The 18,813-nt window shown below is 42.9% G+C and overlaps 1 protein-coding gene across 2 annotated transcripts; it reads left to right on the forward strand.

Annotated features, from left to right (window-relative positions):
- Window positions 1-24: 24 nt before the first annotated feature.
- On the forward strand, window positions 25-18,258 carry LOC117293699 (protein Jade-3-like). Of its 2 annotated transcripts, none has more exons than XM_033776112.1 (15): window positions 25-430; window positions 1,593-1,717; window positions 2,518-2,711; window positions 3,666-3,820; window positions 4,421-4,479; window positions 5,152-5,241; window positions 6,523-6,585; window positions 7,728-7,846; window positions 8,141-8,246; window positions 9,898-9,963; window positions 10,507-10,605; window positions 11,067-11,200; window positions 11,684-11,810; window positions 12,138-12,257; window positions 16,446-18,258. In XM_033776112.1, exons 2-15 carry the CDS (start codon window positions 1,661-1,663, stop codon window positions 17,829-17,831), a joined length of 2,775 nt encoding a protein of 924 aa, XP_033632003.1. In that variant the 5' UTR covers window positions 25-430; window positions 1,593-1,660; the 3' UTR covers window positions 17,832-18,258. The 2 variants fall into 2 exon arrangements, with proteins under 2 accessions (XP_033632003.1, XP_033632001.1); XM_033776110.1 differs by having other exon boundaries at window positions 25-421.
- The last annotated feature ends 555 nt before the right edge of the window (window positions 18,259-18,813 follow it).

The raw sequence follows: 18,813 nt of genomic DNA on the forward strand, positions 1-18,813 counted from the left end.
CACACAACATACGCGTGGGGGATGCGCACACATGCGAGGCCAATACCAGACTTCTGAAAAAAAGGCTATTTCAAACATATGCAACTCAGACAGCGTAAGCTAAATCTATTGTTTTCGTCTTAATTTTTTAATTACTCAAGTTCAGGTATGCTTTCTAGAGAACCATAGACCAGTGGTAAGCTTCCACTGACATTTAATGGGCAACAAATTGAAATTTGGAATAATTTCAACCAGTTTGACCTAAATTCACTTTGTCGCTGGTGCCCTACGCACTGCAACCCTCTGACTTTACAAAGCAAGAATCCGTCAGTGATACGACCAGTCGCATACCAGTGTGAAAATCCACCAACACGATGATGGCGCCAAATACCTAGGGAGTGCTCATTGCAGAAAAAGCCGTGGTTTTTGACCAAATTATACCGTGAGTATGGTACGATTTGCTAGAATCTAGCAAGCTAGAGAGAAGAGTAGAGTACAGTTGTTTGAGAATGTGTCATTTCAGACGTAATAGGAAGCCATTAAAGTGAAGAAATCAGCCGGTGAATATTTAATTAGAATTAGAAACTCGCTTGCCAAACGAGCGTGGTTTGTATGTATTTTACACGGATCAGTTCAATATGAACTTTGCAACACTCGTTCAGGCAAGAACAAAATTATGTGGTTTTGGAGTTAATAAACGGCGGATAAATTGGTGGCGACGCGCGGAAAATTATCCGTAAATTATATGTTGCACTATCCTGCATTTGTCTATTAAAAAAAAGTTGAATTTATAACTAGAATAAGAGATACCAAAACAAAATCATTTCTCATGTTTCTGTTTCAAACAAGCATCTGTCTGTAATGTTATTTATATCTAAATTGTTTAATTAAATTCAGATTGTTACTGTAATTTAAGTGACAATGTATAGACTAAAACAGGTTTCTCTGCACTGCTGCAGCGAGAGAATTGTCTCATTCAATCATTGATTGAACCATCCATTGCCAGTGACAGACAATTGTTTTCCCAGCCCTATTTATTTTGTATTTATCGGAATTGAAAGAAGTAATTTAGATTCCTAAATGTAAGACGAAATTCCTGTTAAATTGGAAAGATACTTGAAAGTACCAAGCAGGAGGTGAGAGGATTTTTTTTTAATAGAAAGCCGCATTTTGTTGCAGAGATTTTCCCCAACACCTGACCACAGTTTTCACTCGGTTACCATCACTCGTTTACCATTCAGACATTGCTCAGCACTTTATTAAAACAAAACTGTGCACGCTCATTTTGACATAGTTATAAAACATCTCCCAGCTGACAATCACTAATTAAAAACAGGGATGTCAGACAACTTGTCCATCGGACAACTTGATGGTTTGGACAGTTCAATGGTTGAGACAACTCAATGGTTCGGACAACTCGACAGACTCGAACAACTCGACAGACTCGATAGTTTGTCCGTTCAACCGTCAGACAACTCGACGGATGGCCAAGACAAGTCAACAGATGTCCGACCTGTTGAGTTGTCCAACGTACAAGTTTTCTGAACTTCATCCATTAGTAGTATCGATTGTCATCTTTCCCTAATATTTCATAACCATTATTTAATTTCCAGATGCTGTACCTAAGTGCAATTGTCGACCTACTCCACAAGGTGTGAGCATCAAGTCACACACGACCATCATGTTTAGTCCAACCATGGCGGGAACCAGTGCAAATCATGGGCACCAGCCTGCGGAGGTAGGGGAAAATATTAATATATTTTAAACTTTTTCCGGCACACAGCCATGATGTATAAAGTCGTTGATCTTTTCCCAACACTTCTTTGTCCCGACCATACCCCTAGTGGTAGGGCTTGCCCTCGTGTTTCTGGCAACAGCTGCTAAATATGCTGCAGCACCCCTTATGAAGGTGCTCCATAAACGGGTCTCATAATTATAATGATAAACGCTCTTAGACGCCCGTAGATATAAAAAGCACTAGATACAAACCAGTTATTATTATAAGATACTTAATGATATTCTGGGCTTTGGAAGGGGGTACGTACCTTACTTGTGGCACTTGCCACTTTCAGCTGGTTCTATTTTATTCTTAATACTTTCCTTGCCAATTAATCCAGACCTTGTGCCCAAGCTTTTTTGTAAAGTATCCCACCTAGTAAACTCTGAATTTTTCCCTGCCCCCAGGAAGATTGAGTGGCCCGGATTTTAAACATGATGATCTTAAGGTAGTACCCCCCAAAAAAATAGAGCAAGAACAAGTTTTATCAGGGGAAATTCAACTCCCCGAAAAAGCCCAACCCCTCGCACGCAACCTGTTCGTAATAGTTTGTAAGCACTCAATCCACATAATAGCTGTAGAAATTACAAGGATGTGAGGAGTTTTGAGGGCTCTTCGGGGATAACTGACCCGTGAAGAAAACGTTGATTTCTAATTGACGACCAACCCAATGGAAGACAGTGCCCACACAGCTGCTCTGGCTGTTTTATCAAAATTCTGCTCTCTCATTTGTTGTGAAATCGTCATGTTTGTATCTGTAGGTTTTCCGCAAGGATCTGATCAGTGCCATGAAGCTGCCTGACTCCTACCAGCTTCTGCAAGACGAGTACATGGTCATCACAGACACATGGAAACAAGAATGGGAAAAAGGGGTCCAGGTACCGGTTAACCCTAGTAGCATCCCGTCAGTGACCTGTGAACAGAGCAAGGAATGGCAACCAGTGAACTTTAAATTGTAAGCGCACCTTGAGATACATTCTCTCGTTATGATATAATAAGTTTCAGGCCCGGAATGACTTGGTACCCTCTCAAAAGTTTCCCAATGACTTTTAGGTTTTCAAATGGAAGTGCCCTTTGCAAAATGTAAACAGCCTGGCCCTTTCAATCTAGAGTTATATTTTTGAAAGGGCAGGGTCTTTTTCTTAAAGGGGCAAGAGCGCTATTGTTTGACAAAATGTAGTATGGCTGAAGGAACATTGTTAAGGGGCACCAAGGCCAAGACTAGACCAGAAGAAGCAATGGTTTTGGTGACCTCCATTTAAATCTAGGCCTTTTGATTATCCTTTTTTCACATATTGTGTTGTCCAAGCAACTTTGGGGTCTAATTTAGCGCTATGGATTACTCTACAACTGTCAAAATTTTGGCAATTTTTTGCACAATTGATGACAGTAGAGACACAAATTTATGAATATTTCCCTCGATAGAGCGGCGCTGTAGGTACACAAAGAGATAAATATTTCCCAAACTAAAATGACTTTAGCTGATAGAAACAAAATGTTGTCAGTGGACCCTACATAATCACTCCTACTATTGAGCAGGCCTGTATGCTTCGTTTTGAAAGGGCTAGGGCACCGCTTGAGGCATTTTCTCCTTGGTAAAGGGCACCCTATTAAAAAATTGTTGATTACTACTGGGCACCAAGGCAATGACCAGGGGGCACGGAGGCTTTAATTGCCTTCAATGCCCCTGTGAAGTATTATGCCTGATTGGTCAGTTGTAATTTTTATTAAGAATTTAAATCTGTTTTTCTTTAATTAGTCTGTATATTTTCTTAACTTGCTTAATATTTGTTAACCTCTGTGAAGCGCCTCAGGACCTTTTTGGGGGATAAGGGCGCTATATAAAAGCTGTTTATTATTATTATTATTTATTATTTATTGATAATAACTTTACACTACATTGTGACAGGCCAAGGAAGTTGATCTGTATGTCAGGAGGTACAGCTGAGCAGGAGGATTTTGCTGATGCCCACCTCAAGAAGCTGGAGTCGGTTTGTTTGTATGACCTGGATGAGGTTGATGAGCAGTGGCTAGAGAGTGTCAATCAAGAGAGAGATGAGATGGGTAAGGAGATTGCCAAGATTGAAAAAACCATCTTTCAACACACGGTCAATTTCGAACAAGGACCTATGGTTAAAGCCCGGTTCGACTTCATAAGGTTTATCGCGATTCAGAACTGTAATGCGTTATGGGTTGGCAGAGGGGGCAATCGACGCCGTAGTATATGTTGTCATGCACGATGAGCGCACGCATGGCCTTTAATCTCTGTGTGGGTTCAACGGCGCCCTCTTCATATTTTGCTATTTGCGATAAAACTTGTGTGAATGTGAAGCGAATTTTTTTACGCTCATGGCTGTATTCGCAGCGAATGTTTCTCATGAGTTGAAAAACACATGATACAAATTTTGTGTTGTCAATTTGTATTGCATTCGCAGGAAGTATGAACCAGGCTTTACAAGAACATGCGCACAGAAGATGTTGTGCGAACAACTCTAGTCATGTTGTCAATTCAACGGGCTATTTACGTAGCCCAAATCAGTTAATAGTGTAGCCCTCATCTTCAAGTGGTCGTCCGGCATTGTGATGTTAGCCGATTTCTCATTATAATATTTTGTTTGTCTGTTCATTGTAGCTATATATTAATTATGCATACGTTTCTCTCAGGCGATCCGCCTATTGATGAGTTTACCATGGAACAGATCATTGAAGAGTGTGAAATGCAGGTAAGTACGTGTTAGGTATCTCTGTTTGGTTGCAAAGAAGAAGTCGTAGAAAGATTGCTCGAAAATGAACTTGCCTTAAAGGGAAGGTACACGTTTGGTAATTACTCAAAACAATTATTAACTTAAAAACTGACTTTGTAACAAGCATTGGAGAGCTGTTGATAACATAAAACATTGTGAGAAACGGCTCCCTCTGAAGTAGCATAGATTTTGAGAAAGAGTCTCACTAAAGTAATAAAACACTTCTAGCCAGAAGTCTTTTATTCCTATCTGAAAACACACAAATTCGTCAACAAGGGTGTTTTTTCTCTCATCGTTTTCTCGCAACTTCAATGACCAATTTAGCTCAAATTTTCACAGGCTTGTTATTTTATGCTTATGTTGGGATACACCAAAATGAGAAGACCAATTACCTAACGTGTACCTTCCCTATAAAGGCACTGGACACTATTGGTAATTACTAAAAATAGTTGTTAGCATAAAAATAGTTCTTAGCATAAAAATAGCATAAAAACTTAACTGGTAACAAGCAACGGAGAGCTGTTGATAGTATAAATCATTGTGAGATACAGCTCCCTTCTCACATCAGGCCTAAAGCCTTTCAAAATCTAAATTCTGATTCTGAAGCTATTTTTTTCCTTCAATTGTCTGTTTATTTCTGTGACTCTACAGTGCCATAAGAACATGGATCATGCCATGCAGACAGAGGAGGGACTGGGTATTGAGTATGATGATGATGTCATCTGTGATGTATGTAGAGCGGTAAGTGCCGAACCGTCAGTGTTATCATGGTTATTGTAGTTGTTTAACGGCACTGAACACTACTGGTATTCACTCAAAATAAGTGTCAGCATACAATCTTAACTTGGTAACGAGCAATGTAGAGTTGTTGAAAGTATAAAACATTGTGAGAAACGGCTCACTCTAAAGTAACATACTTTTTGAGAGAGAAATCTAATTTCGCACTCGAATATTAAAATACTTCAGACCTAAAGCAGGGGTTTCCCTTAACTTTTTTTTTCAATCGCCACGGGCGAGTCAACCAAAATTCTTGATCGCCCGCAGGTTTTTTCACTAGCCCGCATGTATTTATACACAACATTTTCAAAACGAAAAAAAAAAACGAAAGTGAAGCCCTTAAAACTGTTTTTTTTGGAGGATTTTATATCTTAGTTTATACCTTAAATTATCCCTTTTCCATCAACAACAACTTTAATGACTTCGTGGTAAGGGAGTCGGTTGATTTGAACATGTTTTGAACTCCGTTTGCAACAAAATCTTCATGAATTTTGAAGTCTAGTCAAGAAGATCATGACCATGGATTTATTAACAGCCTAGCCATCAACGGCCAATCACAGCGTGCGGAGTGTTGGTCAGAATGGACTTTGGACGACTGTATGTGTTGTGTATGTGTTGTATACATACGGCATGGACCAGTGGGCAATCGTGTACTGTGAGGATACTCGGCACCAGTGGTTTGTGCATCCTGTTTTCAATTGATTGTACGTGTTTTCTGAAACGAACGACAGCAATTCAGGTCCCGATCACGGCCAAATTAAATCTAGCAAGTATCTAGAATTGTCAAACTTACTATTTTAAAAGCTTTAGTAAAAGTTTTCTGTGGGATTTTCCACTGAACCCTCTTTATATGTGAAAAGGAATAATTATTTGACTCGCCCGGCGGGCTAGTGAGAAAGTTTTTTCACTCGCCCGCCGCTATTTTCACTCGCATTTGGCGACCGCTAATTTCGAACCCTGTAAAGCATTTTTTTTAGGCAATCCGTAAGCACACAAATATGTGCAACAAGGGTTTTCATTCTTTTTGTTATTCTCTTGCAACTTCAATGAATCAACTGATGCTCTAGATCGCAGTAGTAGTACATTCAGTATGCGTACATCAGTTAAATTTTACATGTTGTCTGAGATCGGGGTACTGAGCTTCTATGAATGGAGTCGCATCATGGAGAACATTATGTAAATTTTGTTTGTTAAAATATTTATACAAAAATTCAAGGAGTTGACTGGAATCTTGTATCTTTACAGCCGGACTGTGAGGAGGGTAATGAGATGGTCTTCTGTGATAAGTGCGACATCTGTGTACATCAGGTAAGGGTTCTTAATCCAGAATGTTAGTGATGGCGGTTTTGGGATACTTGATTTGTAGGTTTGTTTGGTTTCAGAACTACAGTGATATTTTCAAGAAGCCTTTGTAGCATTGCCAGAACTGTGGACTAGTTGCAAGTTGTCCTAAAACTATCAGGTCTGGAATGTCAGCTTTGAGAGGGAAAGGCCATCTTTATTCGCAAAGGGCACTTCCATTTGAAAATCTCAAAGTCTGTGTGAATCTTTTGAAGGGGCACCAAGGCCAAAAACAGGGCGTTGGAGGCCATGGCCTTTGTGACCTTCGTTTAATTCCAGACCTGTGGTCTACTAATATTGATCGCATCTGAGTGCATTGTCGCAGGTGAAATCTTGTGTCACAAGCCATGGAGTTGAATGATTTCAAATGGTTGGGTCAACTCGCTGGAAAAATAGTGACAAGAGTAGGAGGGTTAATACGATTTATAATCAAATTAGTAGTGTGATATTCAAAATCTTGCTTCTCACATTCAAGGCCCTCCATGGAGTAGCACCTTGCTACATTACAGATCTTCTACAACAACGTAACATAAGACCAGGCCTTAGATCGTCATCATCATCACACATATTCTATGTTCCCAAAACTCGTCTGGCAAGTTACGAGGACCGTGCCTTTTCCAGCTGCGCACAGCGTCTCTGGAATTCCTTGCCAGACGATCTGAGGGACACACCTGATCTGTCAACATTCAAACACAAACTCAAGACTCATCTGTTCAATCTGTAGGATTGCTAGCATCCGGCGCCTTTGAATGGTACTACTCCAGATATTGTGCGCCTTATAAATTGTATGTTATTATTATTATTTTTTTATTTTTTATTATTGTTTCATCTTATCACAGCATGCAAAAGAAAGATAATTTTTTTCGTTTGTGTCGGTAACTCCTTGAGTCGGGCGAAGTCCCGTAGCCTTAGATCTTGAGGGTCTTTCTTAATAGGATCTTCGCTGTTCCCAACAGCGTTGCCTTCTGCAACAGATCTATTCTCACATTTGTCCCTATTTCGTCAAGATGTTTCCCCAGTGCTTTCGGAATGGTGCCGAGCACCCCAATCACGACAGGTACTATTTTCACTTTGCTATTATTTTGTGTTGCTTATTTGTATACTTTCAGGCATGCTATGGCATTGTGAAGGTACCTGAGGGGTGCTGGATGTGCCGTACCTGTGCTCTTGGTATTCAACCCATTTGCTTGCTATGTGGTGTCAAAGGTGGAGCCATGAAAAGTACAAGGTGAGGTGTCTTTCTTTCTTTCTTTGTTTAGATGATGTTCCAATCGAGGAAACGCAGCAAACTTCCACAAGGGGATTTAAACGCCAAACTGGCACAGCCAGTCTCTCTCATAGAAACATTGGTTTAACGTCTATGATTGTTCAGGCATGACATTCTTCCTTCCTAGCCTGAAAATGTATTAAACCATGTACATTATACTAGAAAGTCGGCCCTTGTGCTCAAAAATTATTTAAAATGTCAGTGTATCTCTGAGAAAGTTAAAGAACATGTTTTTTCTTTCTTTCTGTCGAACAGGAGTGGGACGAAGTGGGCTCATGTAAGCTGTGCTCTATGGATCCCTGAGGTTAGCATAGGATGTGTAGAAAGAATGGAACCCATCACTAAGATATCACAGATACCGGTAAGATTATAAGACTGAGTATATATGTATGTAAATCAGATGAAGCTACGATTATACATATATTTTTGTTTTGCCAGTCGCCAGACACACAAGGCCTGAAGGCCACTTCATGGTGTGGGCTACAATTATTTTTATTCCAAAGGCCGTTGCCACCTGCTCCTGGGGCAGAAACACTGTTACCCCTTTTACAGTCCATACGGATGTAGGCTTAGGTATCATCACTCCAAAGCCTGGCCGGTAGAGCAGAAAGCACTACCTCCCCAGTTTTACGAAGCAAGTGTCACGACCGGGATTCGAACCCACACTCTGCTGATCAAACAGCAGAGCTTGAATCCGGTGCTCTTAACCGCACGGCCACGACACGATGGTACAATTGATGTGAGTAGCCGTTGTGTGACAGTCTAGCTCGATCAGTGACTGACCACCAGGGCTACTGTGATAAGTACAGTCAGTGGTGATGTGGGCAGCTCCACACTCACAGACTGGAACATGTTTGCCTGACCCTGACTAGTATGAGGACTGACCACCAGGGCTACTGTGATAAGTACAGTCAGTGGTGATGTGGGCAGCTCCACACTCACAGACTGGAACATGTTTGCCTGACCCTGACTAGTATGAGGACTGACCACCAGGGCTACTGTGATAAGTACAGTCAGTGGGGATGTGGGCAGCTCCACACTCACAGACTGGAACATGTTTGCCTGACCCTGACTAGTATGAGGACTGACCACCAGGGCTACTGTGATAAGTACAGTCAGTGGGGATGTGGGCAGCTCCACACTCACAGACTGGAACATGTTTGCCTGACCCTGACTAGTATGAGGACTGACCACCAGGGCTACTGTGATAAGTACAGTCAGTGGTGATGTGGGCAGCTCCACACTCACAGACTGGAACATGTTTGCCTGACCCTGACTAGTATGAGGACTGACCACCAGGGCTACTGTGATAAGTACAGTCAGTGGTGATGTGGGCAGCTCCACACTCACAGACTGGAACATGTTTGCCTGACCCTGACTAGTATGAGGACTGACCACCAGGGCTACTGTGATAAGTACAGTCAGTGGGGATGTGGGCAGCTCCACACTCACAGACTGGAACATGTTTGCCTGACCCTGACTAGTATGAGGACTGACCACCAGGGCTACTGTGATAAGTACAGTCAGTGGTGATGTGGGCAGCTCCACACTCACAGACTGGAACATGTTTGCCTGACCCTGACTAGTATGAGGACTGACCACCAGGGCTACTGTGATAAGTACAGTCAGTGGGGATGTGGGCAGCTCCACACTCACAGACTGGAACATGTTTGCCTGACCCTGACTAGTATGAGGACTGAGTCACTTCTCTTTTATTCCTATTCTTAAATGTGTTTATATTTTTTAATGGGAGATTGCTAACATCACACGGCCACGCAGAAAGGTTTCTCAGATTGAAATGTATGTTTCACAGGTTATCAGAAATGTTGGCTTGTGCGCGTGTGATGCTACTTCACGTTTCTTGCGTAGAAATTAAGTGCTTGCCCTGCAAGCAGAGAATGGTGATCGTAAGGGCAGAGTTCGGCAGTAAGCAAAGCCATGAAATTGGGCATAGAGTGGATAAACTGTGTCAGGTATTTATTAATATGTTTTCAACATGCTTTTTTTTCCAGGGAAGTCGATGGGCGTTGATATGCAATCTATGTAGGGTCAGAACCGGCGCATGTATACAGTGTTCGGTAGGTAGAGATTTTAGTGTTGAGTTTCAATTTTAATGATGTGTGACGCTTTGCATGGTGTGAATAATAAGATCTAACTATAAATGAATATTTTATTAGATGTTGAATTTGCAGAATGATAGTTTTGGTTATACCCTTACACCACTGTATACTCGGTACTTTCCCAATGGGAGACTTTCTGGGACGATAGAGGGCAGCAGACTTACCGGGTAAATCCATTGTTCTCAGAATTATGCGCATGTTCAGAACTACGTAAACAATGGAAATTTACCCGGTATGTCTGCTGCCGCCTAGCGTTGGAAAGTCTCCTATTACTGTTGAACAAAAATCACAGGCATATTACGCGGGTGGGATTCTAACCCACGACCTGTGCAGGTCTAGAGCAGTGTCCTACCGACAAGAGAAGAACCGATGTAGTCCTGACGATTCTAACAGTGTTTTCTGCTCTTCTCCGTGTAACATTTCTAGGAACAAAAACTTAGATTGTTGTCATTGGTTTATGACTTATGTTCTTACCAATAATTTTCATATTCTACTCTATAGGTTAAAACCTGCAAAATCGCTTATCACGTCACATGTGGTTTTCAGAACAACTTAGACATGAAGACGTATCTTGATGACGAGGTTGAAGTTCGATTCAGAGTAAGTGTTAGGCAGCGTTGTAGCCACGGTGGGCAGTGACGGGCAGGCCTGCCCAGAACTAAAACATTTCGCCCAGAACTCTGTTAAAAATGCACTGTGCTGCCCTGCACAGATTTCCCCCAGATTGCAATTCAGCAATGACGGACCATTATCTAAACATGAATGATTTTGTCGTTCCGCTAATCCTTGGTGGATTTAGAGCCCCCCCCCCCCCCACTAAAATTTGGGATAGGAAGACGAATTTCTAACGGAAAGTAAAGTAGAGTGCACCCTATGAGGAAATTGTAATTTTCCACTTGAGCATGCCAAGGCCAGGGGGCATGGAGACAATTGTCTTTTCATTCATTCAAACTTATATTTATTTCCATACTTCATTGCCTTCATGAAGTATCCGGCCTGAGCTCAATTTGTGGAACCTGTTATGAATATATATTATTACTTTTTTTCTCTCTCTCTTGAAGTCGTTCTGTTTGAAGCACAGCAAGAAACGGAACCCTGATTCAGACACAGACGGTACGCCCCAAAAGAACTCGGCAACGGGAACCCCAAAGAAAGAGAAATCTTTAGAAGAGAAAGACAATGAGCGTGCAATAAGGTGAGCAATGTTAACAATCATGTGATGGCAAACCTTATCAGGGCCCAGTTTCATAGAGCTGCTTAATTAAGCATAAGAGTTGCTAAGTAGTAATTAACAGGGTACCAGTAAAGAATGTACATAAGACATGGTAGTTTTGGCTGGTAATCTTTTTCTGGTAAGCATAATTTGATTGCGCTTAGCTACTTTTTGTGGCTAAGCAGATCACTGAAATTTTGCCCAAATTATCTTGTTGAAGTTGTCTTATTATGGAGTATTAAAAACACCGGTCCTAAAGAAAAACTGCTCATCACTGTGCCATACCAATTTTGTCCAAGTCCAAACATTTTGGCATGGAGTGACCATCCACTGGAGGATTGTGGAAGATGGAGGTTGTCTGGGGGCAACAGGGCCGAGGCAGTAAAGATTAAGGTTATCGGGGGGGGGGGGGGGGGAATTGTGCTAGTAGTCATTTTATTTTTACATGTGCCTCTGTCTTCGCAGAATTCAAAATGTGACGGAAGATTTCTACAAGTACGCCAAAGTAAAAGAGGTTAGCACAAATCTAAGCATGAAGGACGACATTGATGTTGTGGATCTTGTGTTTGAGTACTGGAAGCTTAAAAGAAAGGTTAGAAAGTTTAACGAGTGATGTTAATTTCAATAATGATAATAATAACATGCTGCGTCTAGAGATATGGTTAGCACCCTCGTCACTTGCTAAAGTGGATAGATTTGACGTTCGTGTGAAAATATCCGGACAGTTTTTTCGCTTTTATCTCACCAAGTAAACACTGTATTCAGCTGAAATTGACTTTTATTGTTTGTTTCTATATAATTTTGCCCTAAAAACATAAGCACTTTACGTTGTAAAAAACCAATGTATGACCCTACCCGTAACTCAATTGTGATATTTTATGAATGGAATTTAACCTTTTTTTTTCTTTTCTGATTTCAGTCGTGTTTCAACAAGCCGCTGGTTATTCTTCAGAAAGAGGAATCACCGAGCTCCAATGAGGAATACAACCTCCATGCTAGGATGAGGATGTTTGTTCATCTACGTCAAGACTTAGAGAGGGTAAGATGTAGGCTTGGTCTGAGAGGATAGGGCTTGGGGATTGGGGTTTGTACAGCCTCCATGCTAGGATGAGGATGTTTGTGCATCTTCATCAAGATTTAGAGAGGTTAAGATGCAGGCTTGGTCTGAGAGGATAGGGCTTGGGGGTTGGGGTTTGTACAGCCTCCATGCTAGGGTGAGGATGTTTGTGCATATTCATCAAGATTTAGAGAGGGTAAGATGTAGGCTTGGTCTGAGGGGATAGGGCTTGGGGATTGGGGTTTGTACAGCCTCCATGCTAGGGTGAGGATGTTTGTGCATCTTCATCAAGATTTAGAGAGGTTAAGATGCTGGCTTGGTCTGAGGGGATAGGGCTTGGGGATTGGGGTTTGTACAGCCTCCATGCTAGGATGAGGATGTTTGTTCATCTACGTCAAGATTTAGAGAGGTTAAGATGCTGGCTTGGTCTGAGGGGATAGGGCTTGGGGATTGGGGTTTGTACAGCCTCCATGCTAGGATGAGGATGTTTGTGCATCTTCATCAAGATTTAGAGAGGTTAAGATGCTGGCTTGGTCTGAGGGGATAGGGGTTGGGGATTGGGGTTTGTACAGCCTCCATGCTAGGGTGAGGATGTTTGTGCATCTTCATCAAGATTTAGAGAGGTTAAGATGCCGGCTTGGTCTGAGGGGATAGGGCTTGGGGATTGGGGTTTGTACAGCCTCCATGCTAGGGTGAGGATGTTTGTGCATCTTCATCAAGATTTAGAGAGGGTAAGATGCTGGCTTGGTCTGAGGGGATAGGGGTTGGGGATTGGGGTTTGTACAGCCTCCATGCTAGGATGAGGATGTTTGTGCATCTTCATCAAGATTTAGAGAGGTTAAGATGCAGGCTTGGTCTGAGAGGATAGGGCTTGGGGGTTGGGGTTTGTACAGCCTCCATGCTAGGGTGAGGATGTTTGTGCATATTCATCAAGATTTAGAGAGGGTAAGATGTAGGCTTGGTCTGAGGGGATAGGGCTTGGGGATTGGGGTTTGTACAGCCTCCATGCTAGGGTGAGGATGTTTGTGCATCTTCATCAAGATTTAGAGAGGTTAAGATGCTGGCTTGGTCTGAGGGGATAGGGCTTGGGGATTGGGGTTTGTACAGCCTCCATGCTAGGATGAGGATGTTTGTTCATCTACGTCAAGATTTAGAGAGGTTAAGATGCTGGCTTGGTCTGAGGGGATAGGGCTTGGGGATTGGGGTTTGTACAGCCTCCATGCTAGGATGAGGATGTTTGTGCATCTTCATCAAGATTTAGAGAGGTTAAGATGCTGGCTTGGTCTGAGGGGATAGGGCTTGGGGATTGGGGTTTGTACAGCCTCCATGCTAGGATGAGGATGTTTGTGCATCTTCATCAAGATTTAGAGAGGTTAAGATGCTGGCTTGGTCTGAGGGGATAGGGCTTGGGATTGGGGTTTGTACAGCCTCCATGCTAGGGTGAGGATGTTTGTGCATCTTCATCAAGATTTGGAGAGGTTAAGATGCTGGCTTGGTCTGAGAGGATAGGGGTTGGGGATTGGGGTTTGTACAGCCTCCATGCTAGGATGAGGATGTTTGTGCATCTTCATCAAGATTTAGAGAGGTTAAGATGCTGGCTTGGTCTGAGGGGATGGGGATTGGGGTTTGTACAGCCTCCATGCTAGGGTGAGGATGTTTGTGCATCTTCATCAAGATTTAGAGAGGTTAAGATGCTGGCTTGGTCTGAGGGGATAGGGCTTGGGGATTGGGGTTTGTACAGCCTCCATGCTAGGATGAGGATGTTTGTGCATCTTCATCAAGATTTAGAGAGGTTAAGATGCTGGCTTGGTCTGAGGGGATGGGGATTGGGGTTTGTACAACCTCCATGCTAGGGTGAGGATGTTTGTGCATCTTCATCAAGATTTAGAGAGGTTAAGATGCTGGCTTGGTCTGAGGGGATAGGGCTTGGGGATTGGGGTTTGTACAGCCTCCATGCTAGGGTGAGGATGTTTGTGCATCTTCATCAAGATTTAGAGAGGGTAAGATGCTGGCTTGGTCTGAGGGGATAGGGCTTGGGGATTGGGGTTTGTACAGCCTCCATGCTAGGGTGAGGATGTTTGTGCATCTTCATCAAGATTTAGAGAGGTTAAGATGCAGGCTTGGTCTGAGAGGATAGGGCTTGGGGATTGGGGTTTGTACAGCCTTTATGCTAGGGTGAGGATGTTTGTGCATCTTCATCAAGATTTAGAGAGGTTAAGATGCTGGCTTGGTCTGAGGGGATAGGGCTTGGGGATTGGGGTTTGTACAGCCTCCATGCTAGGGTGAGGATGTTTGTGCATCTTCATCAAGATTTAGAGAGGTTAAGATGCTGGCTTGGTCTGAGGGGATAGGGCTTGGGGATTGGGGTTTGTACAGCCTTTATGCTAGGGTGAGGATGTTTGTGCATCTTCATCAAGATTTAGAGAGGTTAAGATGCTGGCTTGGTCTGAGGGGATAGGGCTTGGGGATTGGGGTTTGTACAGCCTCCATGCTAGGGTGAGGATGTTTGTGCATCTTCATCAAGATTTAGAGAGGGTAAGATGCTGGCTTGGTCTGAGGGGATAGGGGTTGGGGATTGGGGTTTGTACAGCCTCCATGCTAGGGTGAGGATGTTTGTGCATCTTCATCAAGATTTAGAGAGGTTAAGATGCCGGCTTGGTCTGAGGGGATAGGGGTTGGGGATTGGGGTTTGTACAGCCTCCATGCTAGGGTGAGGATGTTTGTGCATCTTCATCAAGATTTAGAGAGGTTAAGATGCTGGCTTGGTCTGAGGGGATAGGGCTTGGGGATTGGGGTTTGTACAGCCTCCATGCTAGGGTGAGGATATTTGTGCATCTTCATCAAGATTTAGAGAGGTTAAGATGCTGGCTTGGTCTGAGGGGATAGGGGTTGGGGATTGGGGTTTGTACAGCCTCCATGCTAGGGTGAGGATGTTTGTGCATCTTCATCAAGATTTAGAGAGGTTAAGATGCTGGCTTGGTCTGAGGGGATAGGGCTTGGGGATTGGGGTTTGTACAGCCTCCATGCTAGGATGAGGATGTTTGTGCATCTTCATCGAGATTTAGAGAGGTTAAGATGCAGGCTTGGTCTGAGGGGATAGGGGTTGGGATAGACAACCTCCATGCTAGGATGAGGATGTTTGTGCATCTTTGTCAAGATTTGGAGAGGGTAAGATGCAGGCTTGGTCTGAGGGGAGAGGGGTTTGGGGATGTGGGTTTGTAGGATGAGGATGTTTGTGCATCTTCGTCAAGATTTGGAGAGGGTAAGATGTAGGCGTGGTCTGAGGGGAGAGGGGTTGGGGTATACAACCTCCATGCTAGGATTAGGATGTTTGTGCATCTTCGTCAAGATTTAGAGAGGGTAAGATGTAGGCGTGGTCTGAGGGGTTGGGGCTATACAACCTCCATGCTAGGATGAGGATGTAAGATGTCTGTTTTCAGGTTTGGGCGAGGTCTGCAAGAGCAAGACCTAGAAAGAGTTTGATGAACTTCATCCTAACCATACCCCAACCAGGCCTGATGCTTAACAGAGGCAATTGCCTCATTGCCCCTGGTCATTGCCTTGGTGTCCCTTAAAATGTTCCAGCATAAGTTACATTTGCCTTGTACGGGTGCCCTTTTAGGCAGTGGACACTATTGGTAATTGTCAAAGACTAGCCTTCACAGTTGGTGTATCTCAACATATGTAAAAATAATGAGCCTGTGAAAATTTGAGCTCAATCGGTCATCAAAGTTGCAAGATAATAATGAAAGAAAACTGACCCTTGTCACACGAAGTTATGTGCGTTTAGATGGTTGATTTTGAGACCTCAAGTTCTAAATCTGAGGTCTCAAAATCAAATTCATGGAAAATTACTTCTTTCTCGAAAACTATGGCACTTCAGAGGGAGCCGTTTCTCACAATGTTTTATACCATCAACCTCTCCCCATTACTCTTCACCAAGAAAGGTTTAATGCCAATCACTATTTTGAGTAATTACCAATAGTGTCCACTGCTATTAAGAAAAGAGAAAATAACTTGTTGCCTTTATTTTTCAAGAACAAAGATTCAGGCGAGTGACAAGCTTTCATAATTCAACTGCATAGTTTGTTTTTTTCATTCAGTTGGCTTTTAACTAACTGATCATGTACTGAACTTCAAAGTTAAATTTTATGCCTCTGATCTTTGCAGGTGCGAAATCTCTGCTACATGGTCCAAAAACGGGAGAAACTTAGTCGCCAAATGGGCACACTACGAGAGGAAATCTTTGTGAAGCAGAAACAAATCTTCAACAGTGATACGTCAAGTTTCTCCCAAGAGGATCTGGAATTCGCCGAACAAGCCGCTGCCCTTAGTTCTCAAGTCACCGAGAAATCTGAATCCACGTTTGACCTGTTTTCAGAAGTCAGTGTCGACGAGGATAAAGTAACTGAAGAGGTTAAACTTGTGGAGGACCTCGTGATGAGTAGCAGTGTCGTCAAACCTAAGAAATATTTTGAATCCAGCGAGAGTTCGTCTTCGGAGACGGAGAGCTACAGCGAATCGAGGAGTAGCTCCAGAACAGAGTATTCAAAGATTTCCTCTGAGTCTGACCAGAAGCCAATGAATCTACTCGCTGATTTGGACTTCAATGCTGCGGATGCAGACAGCGACGTTAAACGAAGTGTAGTGGTTGAAGGGAGCAATCAAAGGTTGACAGTGGAAAGTAGTGAACCAAAGATTGCTCAAACGCCGTCTGGCAAAACCCTAGAACACAATGTCAACCATTCTGTGAACCTGAATAATAACAGTTTATTAAGGCAGAGACAACGAGGCAGTCAGTTAAAACGAACTGCGTCCGACGTTGACCAAGTCGATCATATACAAACGAAACGCATCTCCAGAAACGGTAGACACACGCAAAATTCATTAGTGAAATCAAAAATAGCATCTTACCTCAAACCTGCACAGGGAAAGTTATTAAATAGTCCGGAATCAGCGGAGAAGCCACGGCACCCACGTCCATCGCTGTCGCCAAGACAACTTCAGATGCAGGAGGAGGCAGCTCGTCTCCGAGAGCAGATGTTTGCCTCCAGTCCTGCGTCCCGATCCCTCCTCAGTGGCTACCGCATCCCTAAGAAGAAATCCATCCCATCCAGCGAATCCTCACCCCCCGCTATCGAGGCAGACATCGCCACGACGTCGTCGCAGCCTGATAGGGAGGACCACAGCCTAACTGCGACCCCGGAAACGCGCAGCGTCCGTCGGAGAATCGAAGATGAACTCGACCGGGAGAGCAACTGTAGCGACCGACAGTTCGAGAATATCGACTCGGAGGTCAGTATTTGTCTCAAGGGGAAAGAGTCACCTGGTTCGGGCGACTCTGAGGATGACATCATCATCGTCGACGACGACCACCAGCAACAAGTAACGAAGCAGCTGCTATCCCAGGGCCTGAGCAGCTCAGGTGCAAAACTCACCAAAAGCCAAAGTGTAGATAGACCGGACGTGAATAACAGAGTGAATGACAACAAACCGGTCACTACTAGGTTATATGACGCAGCGTATCGTTTGCTCAACAGTGCTATTCCACTCTAGTCCTATAGTTCACTTAGTTTCCTTCTTCGCTGTGTCTGACAAACTGTCATAGGGTTTTATTATTATTATTTTTCCGGTGGAGGTAACAATTTGTTATTCAGGGTTTTTGTACTGAACATGTTTTGTTCATATACTCCCCAAGAGTTGGAGCCACTTGTTGTGTTTCTCGTTTGCTCTTAAAAGAGAAATGTCATAAAACATACTAGTTCCTAACGTTCTAAAAACAGCTATAGAAAAATCAATTTGGAGTTGTTGGTAATCTCAAAATGGCCACATATTCGGCTTCAAATGATGTAGCATGTACATGTGCTGGCTGGGAGAAAGAGACAAAAATGTCACACAAAAATGTCTCTAGAGAACTATTTTAGCATGTACAACGTGTTTATGCGACTCTCCTAAAAACATGGCTGTGTGATTTCACTTTTTTTCATCAAAAACTTGATGACTAATAAAGCTGAAACTTCTATAGGTAAATTATATTACATACATCTTCATTCACAGTGAGTAAGGATTTATGTCATGGCTATCTACAAAAGTATCAAAAGTATTTGCAAATGTGGGACAATGACTTGAGATCAACCAAATCGCTGCACTGTCATGCTGCAAATGGTCAAAAGCAAGTTTGTTTGTTTGTTTTTTTTCTTTTTGTGCGAAATACTTGATTGGTTTTGTATACTACAATTGGTCCTAGCCCCGCCTAACTATGAACGCCTAATTATGAATGGCAACCATCTTATAACACTTGCTAACATTTGACTGAAATACATTATTTGACTCTAAAGTAGATTCATTCACCAGAGTCAGTCCAAACCACAGTGAATGATATCACAGAGGTCGAACAGTAGGAGGGTTGATTGTGTATAACATCTATCTTTGAGTAGGCTTGAATCCTTGATTCTGATTTGTCGATCCATAGCAACAAGGAGTGTGATATAAACCAATATTGCACGGCACATATCACTCCCTGCATCTTGTGTGTTCT

This window comes from Asterias rubens, chromosome 8, assembly GCF_902459465.1.
Source record: "Asterias rubens chromosome 8, eAstRub1.3, whole genome shotgun sequence".
In the NCBI taxonomy this organism is placed as follows: domain Eukaryota; kingdom Metazoa; phylum Echinodermata; class Asteroidea; order Forcipulatida; family Asteriidae; genus Asterias; species Asterias rubens.

What these genes read in the sequence shown, in the direction of transcription:
- LOC117293699 (XM_033776112.1), top strand. Translation starts at nt 1,661, where the DNA reads ATGTTTAGTCCAACCATGGCGGGAACCAGTGCAAATCATGGGCACCAG. An exon ending in CAACCAGTGAACTTTAAATT is followed by an intron (nt 2,712 to 3,665) that starts GTAAGCGCACCT and finishes ACATTGTGACAG; the next exon opens with GCCAAGGAAGTTGATCTGTA. An exon ending in TCTGTGATGTATGTAGAGCG is followed by an intron (nt 5,242 to 6,522) that starts GTAAGTGCCGAA and finishes GTATCTTTACAG; the next exon opens with CCGGACTGTGAGGAGGGTAA.